This window comes from Talpa europaea (assembly GCF_964194135.1).
Source record: "Talpa europaea genome assembly, chromosome: 9".
Classification (NCBI taxonomy): Eukaryota; Metazoa; Chordata; class Mammalia; order Eulipotyphla; family Talpidae; genus Talpa; species Talpa europaea.
This window is the reverse complement of record NC_140076.1, coordinates 113,983,852-113,999,029: the sequence shown is the minus strand read 5'-3', so window position 1 is coordinate 113,999,029 and position 15,178 is coordinate 113,983,852. Positions and strand designations below refer to the sequence as shown.

The 15,178-nt window shown below is 56.0% G+C and overlaps 1 protein-coding gene across 6 annotated transcripts in view; it reads right to left on the bottom strand.

The window, feature by feature from the left end:
- The window catches only part of PDE4DIP (phosphodiesterase 4D interacting protein), a gene marked incomplete at both ends in the record, with an annotated part of 154,230 nt that overhangs the window by 16,054 nt on the left and 122,998 nt on the right, over positions 1 to 15,178 (bottom strand). For 5 of the 6 annotated variants that reach the window (XM_084241826.1, XM_084241827.1, XM_084241828.1 and 2 more), the window contains 10 exons: positions 645 to 836; positions 2,515 to 2,667; positions 3,264 to 3,487; positions 4,475 to 4,526; positions 5,502 to 5,737; positions 7,600 to 8,128; positions 8,993 to 9,112; positions 9,619 to 9,811; positions 10,587 to 11,022; positions 11,920 to 12,152. In XM_084241826.1, coding sequence (XP_084097952.1) covers positions 645 to 836; positions 2,515 to 2,667; positions 3,264 to 3,487; positions 4,475 to 4,526; positions 5,502 to 5,737; positions 7,600 to 8,128; positions 8,993 to 9,112; positions 9,619 to 9,811; positions 10,587 to 11,022; positions 11,920 to 12,152 — 2,368 coding nt within the window. The remainder of the gene's footprint in view (positions 1 to 644; positions 837 to 2,514; positions 2,668 to 3,263; positions 3,488 to 4,474; positions 4,527 to 5,501; positions 5,738 to 7,599; positions 8,129 to 8,992; positions 9,113 to 9,618; positions 9,812 to 10,586; positions 11,023 to 11,919; positions 12,153 to 15,178) is intronic. The other variant, XM_084241825.1, reaches the window with a different exon arrangement.

Genomic DNA, 15,178 nt, shown 5'->3' with positions numbered 1-15,178 from the left:
ACAGACATAAAAATTCCTAAGAGGAGGCATCCGGCTCATACTATTCCCAGCCCTTCTCTAAGACGTCAGTGCGTGGTTTGTGGGCTCTTAATTCCGGGGCTAAGATCAGAGGTCTCTGGAGTCGGAGGACGGAATCCCCAGCAGACATCACAGTCCATCTTCGGGTCCTAGCCGCCCGCATGGCAGCAGCTGTCACCCCTTTTCTGAACCCCTCTAGCACCACCCTTTTCCCTCTCAACGCGGTGATGTCAGGATTGGAAGTTGATTAAAAACTCCCAGCAGCAGGCTGGGGCAGGCATGGAAGGAACCACTGAATGTGGCCCTGTCTCATGGCCACACCACGCTGCATGGCGGGCTGTGCCAGGGCCTGGGCACGGGGGCACCCGCGTGTGGGCAGTGGGGCAGCGCCAGGTCTCAGGCCTCGTGAAGGGACACAACTGTTAACTGATGAGACAGACACGCAGGAAAGCAGTAAGCACATTTCCAAACACAGCCGGCAGGGCCCGCCCCCCGCGCCCCAGAGGGCCACTGGTAACGTGCACCCCGTGGCACCCCATAGTGCCTCTGAAAGCGCCCTGAAGCCAAAGCCATGCAGGGCGGCAGGGCGGGCCGCCGCCCAGCACACAGACGTGGCGGGTGCTCACTTTCTCCCAACTGCTTCTGCAGCATCTGCAGCTCCTGCTGAGCCGCCGCCAAGGAGACCACGGGGGTCTCACAGCAGCCCGGGAGGGGAGGGCCCGCGGGCCTGAAAGGCAGGAAACTGGGCGGAGCTGAGGGCGGTGGCGGTGGTGCCTGTGGGAGGCCGACCAGCCTGGGTGTGGAGGGGAAATGGAGGCCTAGAAACAGAGTCAGGGAAAGAGGAGACACGACATTAGAGGCAGAGAGAGGAAGAGGCCAAAGGTGGAGGAGGTGAAACTCCCCTGAGCAAATGATTCCTGGGGAGTAGTCTCTACTCAGGGGGTGCTGGCCGAGATGGCTAATGGTGGACAGTGCTGGGGCTGGCCTGGCTGAGCCCTGCTTGTGTGCAGGGTGATGTGTACACAGTCTGTGTGAGGGGGGCAAGGTGGCCTTGCTGTGACTCAGGCCGCCGTCAGAGCCCGTCTCAGGCCTGCCAGGCACGGACAGGACAGGACGGCTGTGCCTGCAGGCTCCCTGGCCCCAGCAGATCCCAGCCCCGCCCCTGTGACCAGACCACCTACTCCTGGAATCTTCTTGGGAAAGCGTCGGAACTCGCCTTGACGAGGGCAGAGTGGACTAGGACTGGGGAAGTCTGCTTTAATCACGTGTCACTTCAAGGCTGATGGGGACAAACTTGGGAATCCCAGGTCAACGTGTTCCTTCCCCAGATGAAAAGAGAGGCCTCACCACAGTGATCAGGCACAGTGGGTTACAAACCTGCTTAGCACAGCAGGTCCTTCGGGCCCTCCTGAGCTGCAGAGCTTGGAAATGTGCACTGAAAAATGGTCAGGGCGCTCACGATGCACCCCCTACAGACAGACCTTCGGGGAGGTCCCTGGTGGAGTCTGTCCTGTTTCCCAAGGACACTAGCAGGCAGATAGCGCCTGGCCAGGCAGAAACAGAGACTGACCGTGGAATGTCTGCCCTGGGAGGTCATGGCTACGTCCTCAACCTCTTCCTGGCCCGGGAGACTGACTTGGGGTCAGAGCAGCACCACGAAGACATAGGAATTGCCAGTGATGCCGCCCAGACACCCCTCAGGGAGGCGTCCTGATTCCAAGGGCCTTGGCCTTCTGCTCTGTGAAACCCCAAAGCATTTATGCAGATGCCCTCAGAGCTGGGTGAACAGTCCCCCGTGATTTCTTGTCCACTCTGGTCCAGAAACTGAGTCCAGCCTCAGGAGGCGTGGGGTCACTTCCTTAAGATTTTGGCCGACTTCTCAGGAGAGACAGAGGCAGCAGAAGGGAAGCGCCGACCTCGGCCACCGCTTAGGGGATGCTCCTTGGGGAAGCCGCCCACCCAGCAAGTACCCCGAGGCCGAGAGTGGCCTGCATCTTCCTGGCTGATCCCAGGACGTGCACCATGGACGTGGCAATGGCTGCGCCCATCAGTCATGTGTGGGTGGTGACCTAACGTGAGACAGTCCTGCCTGAGTAGAGGGAAGCACCCTTAGGGGTGCCGTGCCCCCCATGCTGCAGAGGCTCACAGCAGATAAAAAGGGAACAAGAATGGGGGGTGGCAGAGGTGAATTTCCTTTTGCTCTCTGGCTCCCATAATCCCAGGAGAAGCAGTTCACCTCTTTGCTCCCCCGGGGTGAATTGAGAGAAAGGAATTAAAACATGTGCTTATAAATGATTAGCCAACTGCCAGGCCAATTGGCAGGCAGACCAAAGTCTGCTGTGGGTCACTTATCTTTCGAAAATAGCACACAACGGGGAGGCAGACACAACTAAGGTTTAAGATGGCTCTTGGGTTGGCCCAGGACTGGATGTGCTAGACCGTGGCAGTGGAGACAGGTGGAAGAGGGGGTGGAGCCCGCCGCTGGCTGCAGCATACCTGGATGGGCCCGGCTGGCCTCCTGGGGGGGGTTCTGGGGAGCTGGCAGGCTGGTGGGGTTGCTGCGGGGCTCGGCCTTAACCCCCTGAGAGGCACTGGTGGCTGCTGGTGTAGGAGACGGGACGGCAGAACGGCACGAGGGATGGATGGAATCTACAAAACCCATGAACGAAAGAAAATATTGGGTGCTCTACAGGGAAGGGGGTCCGGCCCTGGAGCCAAGCGGGGGGCAGGGTCCAGCGTGGAACTCTGCTTTCAGGGCGAGCACCAAGCCCAGCACTGGGCGCTGCCCTAGGCTGAATGGGGCCACCGCAGAGGGGCAGCAGGTTCGGGCCGTCGACCACAAGCCACGCCAGGCAGGACAGCAGCCTCGGTGGACACCCACAGCTCCCCAGGGACCTGACCAGAAAGCAGCTAGCAAGAGCACTGCAGGAGGGAGAAGCGTCCCTTCTGACTGAAGAGGGTCAACCAGACACAGGCTGTGCCACGAGGCGCGGGGCAAGGAAGGCTGCTGTCTCCCCACTGTGGCTCACCATGGGCCCACATATGTGTGGGCAGTGGAGGTCAGAGTGGCAGGCCGCCTGCAGAGTCAGGGGCTGCAGAGAGCCCAAACCCACGGGGCCTGGGCTTGACACTTAGGTCCCCAGGGCTCTGTTCAGCCTGATGCACTCCACGGCAGCTCCAAAGGCCTCTTCACTGGGGAGCGCTCAGCCTTGATAAAGTGCTACAGCTCAGAAAACGGGGCTTACCTGAGCACCCAGGTGAGGCTTTCTTCTCTTCGTAGTGCGTGCACTCGCTGGCGATCTCCATGTCGGAGCAGGCCTCCAGCTCGTCGGACAGGAAGGAGGAGCTGCTTGGGCAGCGGGGGGAGTCGGACAGGGCACGGCTGCTGGAGGGCGTGAGGGAGCGGGCGTCCAGCTTGGCCTGCAGAACTTCGATCACCTTCTCCTTCTCCTGCAGCTCCCGGCTGAGCCTGGGGCGGGGGAGGACATGGAGCAGAGCAAGGTCACTGACCAGCCTGTAAGGCGCATGGCATGGGGAGAGCCACTAAGTCGAGGGGGCCATTCCTGCAGAGAGTAAAGATGCCTCACAGCTGGCGGGGTGGACACTCGGTGGGGCCCAGAGGGGTGTGCCGGAGCTGCCTGGCACAGTGGCCACACCACTGAGGACTAGGAGGACTCGCTGGGCCTCTGAGGCTCGCTGCTTAAAGCCTGCTCCCAGCACAGCTGCATTCGGAGAGCTCTCGGAACCGGCTTCAACGAGACAGGTACAGATGCTGGAGGGAAGCCCCGGGGGCCACAGGGCATCCAGGCGCCACCTCCACACCCTGCGATGCCGAGGCCCAGCCCATGCAGGTGCCAGGGCGGGTGCAGGTGCAAACAACAAAACGCCTTCCCTCTCCACCAGCGTCTGAGAAGCACTCTAGGGTCCGAAGCGCACAGGACACAAAGAGGCCCCGGCGAGGGCTCTGTGGACTCCCAGCCCGCAGTTTGCTGTGCACTGTCAGGCGCACGCGCTGCCTCCTTGAACGCTGATTTCGAGGCAGAGCAGCTCCCGGGGGGCTTTCACAGGGTCCTGTAATATGTTTCACTTCCCCCAAGGCAAGTGGGTGACTATTACACCAGCTGCCGACTCCCCTCGGGGTAAGTCAGCTTGGTCTTTCCAGGCACAGAGGAAAGCAGAGCCCTCGAAGGCACGAGGGCCCCTGAAACTCAGGTCAGTGTTAGTCAGAATGACTGGGTGGCTGAGCCTGGAGATAACTAGGAGAGCAGAAGTCAACAGGATTACAGCAAAGGAGAGTAAAGAATTAAGTGAAAACAAGAGTAGGTGTTCCAGGAGTAAATGAGTCCAGTACAATGAGCACCCCCCACCCCAGCCCCACTGGTGAAGCTGCCCCCGGCTTCCCTTAGCCCCCTGGGCTTCTCCCCTGATTCCTTTACCAGATTCTAGTTTGAATTACCTGAGGGCCAGCGGTTCAAGTTCAGCTCGATCTTTTTCGCTTTTATGATCCTCTGAAAACAAATTCAGAAAGGAACATAAGAGATTTAACAGGGTCCACGCCACACGTCACAAATGCAGGGTCTGCTTCACTTGATCTTAGCCAAAAGGCCGAGAAGCGATAGGGTCCGCTTCAAAGACAGACTAGAGATGCCTCCGTCAGGACACGCAGGAGCATGCTGCCCGGGTCCGCCGCCGTGTGCTTAGGGGAGACCAGGAGGCTTTCCTGAGCGCTGGACAGACCTTCCCCGACCGGGATAGGATGGAGTCGCCATCACAACTTCCTCTGCCCTAAATCAGATGTTTAGACGGCGCTTGCCAGCTTCCCTCTGGAATATTCACGCCTCCCAGCCTGCAAAGACGGACTTCCAGGTGTGTGGCCACGTGTCCCATCATAGCTGTCGTGTGGGACCTGCTCCTGCCAACAGCCCTGCCCCACCTCTGCCTCCAGGACACGGGGTGGCTGGCTTCAGACTGACCTGCTGTACGCCCCAGGGGCTCGCAGGAGAGTCTAAGTAAAGGGTTCTGATACCATGAGGGGCCTGGTACCACAACATCCGGTGCTAAACCAGGCCCCACAGGGTGCGGTGCTCTATACACGGTGTGAAGCACCTCACAGAAGAAACTGTGCAGGCAGTGAAGGGAAGACAGGGCAAGTCACTAGCCCGAAGCTGGAGCCTGGCCTCATACTTCTTTGGGCTCTTTTCACTAGATGGAGCCTTCGGTCTCCTTCCTTTTCTCCCTGGCACCGGGTGGCACAGCTCCTTCCCTAAACGTCCATCCCACGATGCCAAAGTGTCTACAGCTGTACAGACGGCATCTCCGACCCTGTGTGCTTGCGGCACGCCGCACGGTGGGTTCTAATTCTCTAATGGTCCCCAGGAGAGGAAGTGGGTGCAGGACTCTGGGTTCAAGAGCTCCCGGGGAGGTGTAGCGGGCCCCTGGGTGGGGCTGTGAAAGAGAGGGTTCCCGCGCCCCGGATGACTTACTGGTGCTGAGCTTGCAGGTGAGCCTCTCGGTCAGCCGGCCCCCCTGGGCGAGCTGCTCCCGGAAGCTCTGCCCCAGGTAGTAGTCGATGTCGTTGCTCCTGAGGAGATCCTCGAAAGATTTCACCGTGTCCTTTGCATGCTGGGTGAGAAGGTAGCAGATACCTCTCCCTTCTCGTATTTTCTGGCGCAGGTAGGATAGTTCTCGAGCCTGATCCTGAATCAGGGAATCATATTTCCTAATGCAGGAAAGAAGACGAAGAGGGAGGAAAGGGTAAGTGAGAAGTGACGGTGGCTTCGGGAGGCATTGCTGTGAGCGCCTTCCAGAGACGTCTTCGGATTTCCCAAGTGCCCCCTCTGGCTGAGGCCCCTCGAAAAAGATATCGAAGTGTAAATTCTGCCCAGAGAAACTATTGTGTCAAACAGTGTAGCGGGCCGCTCTTCTCCCACTGCTGTGTTCTCCACCCCGTGATCTTGGTCAAAGTGGCCACAGACTCCTTCCAGATTTAAGGGGGTGGAGAACAGCTGCCCCTCCCTTTGAGAGAGCAGAGCCCGCTGCACGGGCCTTGTTCCCTGTGCTACCCATAGGCCCAAAAGTGAACGCTGCATTTCCTGGGGTGGTGAACACCAGGTTACACGTCCTCACGGCACCCGTAGAGCGTGGGCTCGCAGTGGGCTCGCGACGGGCGCTGCAAATAAATTGAGCAGAAGCACTGTTTACAATAGCTGAGCTATGGAAACAACCCAAATGCCCCAAAATAGATGACTGGATCACGAAGATGTGGTCCATATACACCATGGAGTATTACTCAGCATTCAAAAAAGATAAACACATGCAATTTGCAGCAACATGGATGGCGCTGGAAGGGATCATGCTCAGCGAAATAAGCCAAAAAGAAAAAGAAAAATACCGGATGGTCTCACTCATAGCAGGAATCTAGAAAACTTAAATAAGGGACCAGGAAAAAGACTAATGATAATAAAGTAAAAACCAAAATCAATAAGCAACTATAAACCAGACACACTACGAGGGGCGATGGGGGTTAGGGAGAGGAAGGACTAGAGTCAAATAAGTGGGGTGCTATTGTATGGGGAATATAACCAAAATGAAAATGCATACATTGTGCAAAAATGAAAATGATATAAGAATTATATAAAATATTAAAAAATAAATAAATCGAGCAGAACCGCTTAATCCTGGTGTTAATCTTAAATCAGGACAGGTTCCCTCCTGTCTCCTAGTTCAGAGACCACGTGCCTACAGCAGACTGGACCATGTGAAGACAGTCAACACAGGGAACAAGGCCCGTGCAGCCGGCTCTGCTCTCTCAACGGGAGGAGGTGATGTCCTCCACCCCCTTAAATCTGGGAGTCTGTGGCCACGCTGACCAAGATCATGGAGTGGAAGTGACACTTCCCTGAGGCCACCGGTCCATGGGAGGCCCTAGAACACAAGGCCCCACCCAGATCCTGCAGGTGACCAGTCCCCACTCCCATGGACAGCAGCCCCATGGAAGACTCGCCCCCAATAAGAGTCACCCAGCTGAGCCCAGTCAGTCCACAGGAAGTATTGTTTGAGGCCACCATGCTTTGAGGGGGTTTGCTGCTCGGCACAGGTAACAGGGCAGGTACTGAGCAGGGTGTCTGCCCGGTGTCTTTCAGCACAGAGCATCCATCCAAACCCTGATCATGGCTAACTCCCGGGTCTGAGGGCTTAGTACGTCAGGCATAGTTATAAGCACGCGTGTGAATTCATTTAAAGCTAATAACCACCCTTTAAGAGGCTCTCTTAGCCTCGTTTAACAGGCTCAGAAAAGCAAGGTGGGCTACAAGCAAGCAAGTGCCAGAGCTGGGAGCCAAGCCCCAGCCGCCCGGCTCCCGTCCCACTGATAGGCCCTGTTTCGTCACTTTATGAATATGTTTCCAAGAGAAAACCCCAGGCGCCTGGTGTGTCCACTGGTTCCGCCTAGCCTTTCTTCAGACCTGCTCTCTGACTGCCCTGCCAGGCCTCCCTCCCGTCTGCCAGGCCGCCACTTCCGCACACACTCAGACCCCGGTAGTGCAGCCAGGCACGCCCCCACCAACTCCGTGCCACCCTTACCCAGGCCAGGAGGCGGATCTCAGCTCCTCGGCCAGCTTCCCCTCCAGCCCAGTTTTCGGGAGCTGGGCCTCCAGCTGGGACACTCTCTGGATCAGACTGTCCAGATCCTTTTTAGCCTGAAGCCCCGGGGGGTAGAAAGCCCCAGTGCCGTCCGACAGCCACCCCTCATCCTCGTCAGTGACACTGTGGGGCGAAGATCCCTCGAGGGGGCCAACGGCCTTCAGCTTTCGGGGTCTCTCCAGACTAGAGGAGTAATCACTTGTCACGGAGAGGGACCGGACCCGGCTCTTGAGGTTCTGGATGACCTTGTTGGCATTCTGCAGCTGGGTCTTCAGGTCTCTGATGTGCTTATGCAGGACAGAGACGTCTTCTGACTTCCCATACATCTGGAGCTCCTCCCGCTTCCCCAGCTGGCTCTCCAAGGACGTCCTCCCAGGGGGGCTGGCCAGGGTGGTGTCCAGGCGCCCCGGCTGAGCGCACAGCCCATCCATCAGGAAGGAGTCCCCGAGGCTGTCGTGCTCTTCGCACTCTGTAAAAAAGCACCAGGACATCTCCCTGAGCAGGGCACGCTGTGGCCACTCCCGGCACGGGTGGGCAGGTCTGGGCACGAGGACAGCAGTCACCAGGGAAAAGTGGAAACACACTCGTTGGCCCCGGTGCGGTACTGGCCACTACTGTATTTTCTATTCTTGCCCCTGCAAGCCAGCTGTGGAAGCTTCTATTTTACTGAGTGTTTTTCTCTTTTTCAATTTCAGTTCGCTCAATGTCCCTACAGTCATCACCCTTTCATAATGGGAGAAACTGCTTTCAACGTCTGGCTGGCATATTCTCTAATGCTCATTGTTTTTTTTTTTCTGTATAATAATTAATGGGAGGGCCTCCCTGGTGGCTCAAGGGGTTAAGACGCAACCTGTGAAGCTATCTGCAGCCACTGCAGTGTGAGTCCAATTCCCGGCCAGGGAGCTACCCACATGGCGCAGCAGACCTCACCTGCCGCGCCCGCTGCTCCCCTCAGCAGTGTATTTCAATCAGTCTGCCTGTTGTGCTCCCCACTCTGTCTCTGGTGAATCCTCTCACCCCCCGCACTTCTGGGCTGTACCCCAGCTCTTATATGCATAAATAAATAAATCTTAAGGAAAAATTAATGGGATAGGACATCCTCAAAGTGAACAACAGTTGGTGAGAACTAACTGCAGAAATTCAAACTCACACTCAGCCTCGTGTTGGGTAGGAGTTCTGCAAACGCTCTCTCCCTTGGCAGCCCCGGGGCCTCTTCCATCTACCACAGCCCCTCGCCCCTCCTCTCACTGGCCTTGGGGCTGGGATGGGGGACAGCACCCACACATGGGAGCCGCTCTCGGGAGGGAAGGGGAGCCTGGGCCCCAGCTCTCACCGGGGCTGGTGGTCTCCTCCCGCTCAGCCTCGTTCTCACTGCGGCCACACGTCTCATAACCCAGGTCCTGGAGGTCCACTTGGACCTGCTTGCTGTCTTGCTTCACCAGGGATTCACCAGCTGGAAGAGAGACAGAAGGCGCTGCAGAGATGCTGAATTTCCCACACACACCCTAGGCCTTGGCAGCACAGGCCTGGCTCTGAGCAGCCAGCAGGGGTGTCAGATCCGGTCTCAGCACCTCCCTCCACAGGATGTGCTGGCCTTTGCCACCGCCAGCCCCTGCTCCAGAGAACCTGAGCTCGGGTAGCACCAGGCTGCTGTCGGTTGGGTGTTGCATATTATTGTCTCCAGAAGCCACAGTGAGGCCATGTTTGAATGCAACTGACCTACTTTAGAGTCCCAAGGCCTGCAGATCTGTTCTGCCCTGTAAGGTAGCTACTAGCCAGCGCTTTCTCCCTTTATTCCTCTCTGCCGACTGCAAACTGAAGCTGAACGTCACCTTGCACAATCCCAGGAGTGTGTCAGGATTAAACCTGTTTTGAGGCTGGGCAAGAAGAGCGAAGCGTGCAAGGCACGTGGCCTCTTGGGGAGCAGATGGACACTTGGGGTGGGGGTGTGCGACGTACCGAACATGACTCTGTATTTCTCCAGCTGGTTGGCCTGGGCGAAGACAGTGGCTTCGGATATCAGCAGCTTCTCCTGGAGATCCTGGTAGCGCTGTTTGCACTGTGCCAGCTGGGACCGCAGGTGCTTGGTGGACCCCGGGAGGCCACATTCAGACTGGGGTCCAGGGTCACGGGCCTGGGGCCGGTTGTCCAGCTGTGAAAGGAGCCGGCCCAGGGGCAGCGCGAGGTCACGCGTCTCGCAGTGATGGCCACAACCCCCCACCCCACATCCCTCCCCTGGCTGTTCACCACGCCCCTCGTGCCACTGGGCAGTTCCTGGCTACCCAGACAGCTCCTGCAGCGCGGGGCTCGGGTTTACTGCGGCTGAACCCACAGGCCAGAACGACAGCACCCCTCCAGCCCCCTCAGGGGCCCCGGGGGGGTTGCCCCGCAGTCGAAAAGGTGAAGCCAACCCTCGTGTGCCTGCACCCCTGCCTGCATGGCCTCTCCCAGGGACCTCTGCACTCCCCACTCTACTCAATCCTCAGCAAAGCCCCTTCCTGAAGAGGATGCTGACACCCCACTGAGGCCCAGGAAGAGACCCCTGGGCTGAGCTGTGAGGAAGACAGCGGTGACAAGGGGGGCAGGTCATTGCCCACCACTCTCTGGGCCGCCTGAAAGCGCCAGGCCTCCGGGCACTGCATCCCGGGGAAACCATCTGTCTCTGTGCCTCCCTCCCGCCTCCCATAGGGAGCCCCTGAAGGGAAGAGACCAGGTCTCCTGCCCTGAGGTGTTATCTGGAAACCTAAGCACTCAAGAAAGATTTATGTAAAACTCATCACTCAAGGGACACCCATGAGATGACGCAGTACAAGCCTCCCCCAGGCGGGGTGTGGGCGGGAGGCTATTTCCGCCGCTCGCGGCTCCCCCTGGCCCAGGAGGAGAACCCGTCTTCACGGGGCTCTCACGCCGCCTGACCCCACACTTACTCGCTGGGCGTCCGCGGGCAGGGCCGCCCCGAGGTCCAGGCTCTGGGGTCTGCGGCAGGGTCGCACAGCCACAGCCTCCTCTGCTCGGTGCTGGGTCCCCTCCGGGGAGCCCGCCGGCGCCGTGTTCATCCTGTCGATCTCCTGGGCCAGGGGCGCCAGGAGGTCGGGCGTGAGCTTGCTCTTCCCCTCCTGGCTGCTCAGCACCAGCTGTTCTTTGAGGAGGTTGATGATGCTGTGGGCGGTTTTCAGTTTTCTCTGGAGCTTTCTGAACTCAGCCTGAAGGCAGTTCTCATTCGGATCCCCTTTGGCTCCCACGGTCTCCAACACCACCTCGCCCTTCTCCTTGTCTTCCTCCATCTCCCATCCGTCAGACATAGCTTCTCCCATCTGCTCTTTCAGCTCGGCATTCTCAAGGCACAGGCTCAGCACCGTGTTCCTGCAGGAAACGCACAGCCCGGTCTGCTCTTGGCCCCTGTCGCCCACATCCCAACCCACCATAGACTCAGAGACGCCCCAAGAAGGAGCCCTCCCTTACATCACAGATGAGAAACCAAGACTCAGAGGGAGAGACTTGCCTGTGTGTCCACGGCTGCTCAGGGGCAGCGCCACTGCTGAGACCTTGGACACAGACACCCAGTCCACCTGAACCAGACACCCAGTCCACCTGGGCCAGACACCCGGCCCACCTGGACCCGGGTACCCGGCCCACCTGGGCCAGACACCCAGTCCACCTAGACCAGACACCCGGCCCACCTGGACCCGGGCACCCAGCCCACCTGAACCAGACACCCAGCCCACCTGGACCAGACACCCAGCCCAGGACCCGGGCACCCAGCCTCACATTCTAATTTTCAGTGGCTTCTGGAATAAATAAGGGCACCTACACTGTTAAGAAGGAAGAAGAAGGACCTTGCCTGGGACAAGTTTATTATTGTGGTTTCTACAACTCTCTTATTTGTCATCAATCACTTTTTAAGTGCTAGGTGAGAAATTGGAACAGCGAACACAGGAGAATGATGACTCTAATCAGAACTACAATCAAAGGAGCTCATGTAACTGTCTGCTTTCACCTGGCTCTTGTGAGGTGAGGCCTCTCTTGTGAGACCTGCCACTCTGTCCTCGTCAGCACCCTCCTGCTGCCCCAAGTCTCCCACACAGGGCATGAGCTAGGAGCTGTATTTCTGGACACAGGCCCTGACGATGATGACCCCAGGAATCAATGAACATATGCCCTGACCACATTATCAGCATCTTTGAAAAAGGCCACTGATGCCAGAGCGACCAATACAGCCCATGCGTCTCGTAGGCAGGCCCTGCCCTGGGCATGTCTTACCTGATGTGGGCCACGGAGGAGAAGCCGGCTTCCTCGATTTGAGCCTTTAGCTCTTTCAGCTCCCCCTCAGCCTGCCTCCTCGCCTCTAAGTGCTGGTGGATCTCAGCCCTCAGGCGGAGCATTTCCTCCTGAAGAGCCCTGTTGCTGTCCCCTCCTCTAGGAGAAGGCGGAGGAGCGAGTGTGTTCTGGGTGTCCACAGCTGCCAGGCTTTTCTCCAAAGCCACCTTGATGAGCTGAAAGAGAATGACAGGCCATCAGAAAGGTAAAGAAAACATCAGGCTGCAAAAGTAGCATTTAGTGGGAACAGAAAGGTAGACCCAAAATGAGCTCCCCCAAGGCTTTCTCAGCCACGAGGACCCCTGAGGCTGGCTTGGGCCAGGAGGACGCACCGCAGGGCAGGGAGAGCTGCCCTCAGAGGCAGGAAGGGAAGGCTGGGTAGGGCGGGGCAGGCACAGAACCACAGGCACACAACAAATGAAAAGTACACACTGACAACTGGGGGTTCAACAGCAACGTGTGGACGCTGAGATTCTCTCTTCCTGAGGGGCCAGAGTTCCCGTCTCCTAACAAATCAGAAGCTTCCCTAGCACTTGAGTCCTTGCCTAGGAGAACAGGCTGCAGACACCAGCACCCAAAGCCCAAGGATGTGCTGGAGCTCAGTCTCCAAAAAAAAAAAAAACAGCAACTAAGCGCAAGGGGTGCAGCTGGAGGTGAGACAAAGCAAGTCTCACTCCGACGGCAGCAGAGGCACGGCTCCTGCAAGGACCAGGGAGCAGATGGGAGGCCACCTGCCCAGCACCCAGCCCCCACCCCGCTTTTGGTTTTTACCCCGAGTTGATACTGCCAGCGTGGACACTCCCTGCCAGTCTAAGCACAGGAGAAGAAAGCAGGGCAGAAATGTCCCAACACCTTTCTTTCTTTTTTTGAGGATATTCTTAAAATTACTCCTCAATGCTGCAACTAAAGCAGATCATGTCATTTTTCCCCAAATGAGAACTTCGTTTGAACTTTCAGGCTTTGGATGGCTCATCTCGGTCTCCGCTCTTCCCCTGGCTCTTGGAAGTGTAAGACTGAAACCTGAGAATAATCTGCTCGGTGTATGTCTATTTACTCCAGGATTTCTTGCCCACCTGCCCCAGTACACTCTCATGTCATCTGGGCTTCCTCTCCCGCTCGGTGGCAGAGTTTGGGGGCTTCACTTAACTCCAGGTTAGTTTTGACCTCCCAATAGCCCACCTGTCCCAGATGGCTATCTGCGGGTCACACTGCTCCATTTTTATAAATCATCTGATTTGTGCTCGTCACTCATGAATTCATTTTGGTTCTACAGAATCATTTCCTATGTTATCAAAGTCATTAAAATACTCGATGTGTCTCACTGCCATGGAGTGGCCACTTGATTAGAGATGATTTGTGGTGTAGAATTAATTATATGCTTTATACCTTCATTCAGGTCACAATTATGTTAACGCAACAGGCCCAGAGCAGCCTACATCGATCGGTGAACGATAGAGCTGCTTGACTTGGTGCCGTCACTATGGCCAGTGACTGCCTTTGGCCTCCTAGCATGGCAGACCTAGGCTGCGAGTAGGGGGTGGGGCTGGCTCACATGCCCCGAGCTTAGTGGCACAGCCACTGAGGCTGAGGAGAAGCAAGTCCTTGTCAAAGAAGAAAGCTCCTCGGACACTTTGCTCATCCCCTAGGAATCCAGTTCCAATTGGGGTTGTGAGCCTGGCTCGGGGAGGCTCCTGGGAGTGTCTGCCCTAGAGGGCTCCACTGCCAGGCTCCATGAGGCCCGTGGCTGGCTCTGCCTGTGCCACCCAGCATGTGGGACAAAATAAGGGAAGAGGAGGTGGAGAAAGCCACCTTTGGAAGTTTTGACTCACTCTCCACCTAAACTGTGTGACATTGTGCTTCTATATAGACTCTTCCCAACTGAACTAATGAAATGTTCCCATCAGCTGTGAATATGGGCACAGTAATTTCTTCTAAACCTTCAGGGTTTCTCCTGCCTAAAGGAGAAAGTCTAACTTTGATGATATTAACCTACTTTTTAAGTGCTTTCTTTAAATGGATGCTATCTTCTTCTATTGTTTTAAATACACCTAGTTTCTCTAAAAAGGAAAAAATAGGGCCCATGGAATATTCATATCAGGAGGTTTATCTGGTCTTATTTCCCACTTTTTAATGAGAAAATAGACCTCACTTGTGGCCAGGCTAATTTTGGTTTTCACATTTCCCCCTTAAAGGAAATTTACTTTGGCTAACTTGTCATTAAATGTTCATTCATGAGAAGTGACTCAAGATCTGGCTTTTACATTAGTCCTGATCATCTCTGAAAAGTGAGTATTTCTCCTTCTTTCCCAGATAAAACCCCTGGGCTTCCAGCACAGGTGACATGAATTCTTTAGGGTTATTGTTAATGACATTTCTTAAAGGTATTTTTTCACGTTTCTTAATGCTTCTGTTTTTTTGCTTCCATGCTATCATTTGGCATTTGTGTGCTGGATTCCTGTTTGCCCGCCGAGGTCTACGTGCTGACCTGACCTCTTGAATGCATGGAGTTGTTTTTCACCCTGTCACTTTGCAGCTTTCACAGCGCTAGGCTCTCAAAGAGTTAGAGGCATTAAAGCTGATCTTTTCTCAAATTCGGCTCCCTAAGCCTCCTGACTTTTTCCTCCTTCTTTGAACTTGACCCTTTATTAATTTTTCTCCATTGTAAAAGCCCAGGTGATGTTCTTATTCCTTTCACATGAATTTCTTAGGGGTCATTCATAGATCTTAGGCTGCTTCACAATGGAATTTAGGGGAGACGCCTGAGGAAAACGACTGTTATGGGCAGACCTGAGATTTCCTGATAAGGGTGAGTACACGAGTAAGGACAAAGCAACTTGCATTGGCCAAATGGTGGTTCTTCCTTGGAAGGAGCCAGATGTGTGTGCTGGGGGTGTGTGTGCATGCTGGAGGCAGGAGGGAGCTTGGTCTCGAGAATGAAGTCTGTGAGGACATGACGAGGAGGGGCACAGAGTCTCATCTTAAGGGACCTTTCTATGCAAACAAGCAAACGCATTTTTGAGAATCTGGACACAAAACATTTATGGCAAAAATGAGTTTTATTTGATGGGTAGCAGGAGAGTCACACCTTCAAACTCCAAAAGAGTTGAAGTAAATTCACAAGGAGTTCACATACCTCCTACCCCAAGCAGAAGAAGGTCCAGGACAGGAGAAATGATGCTTACCCAAGAGTCTTCATCCAAGA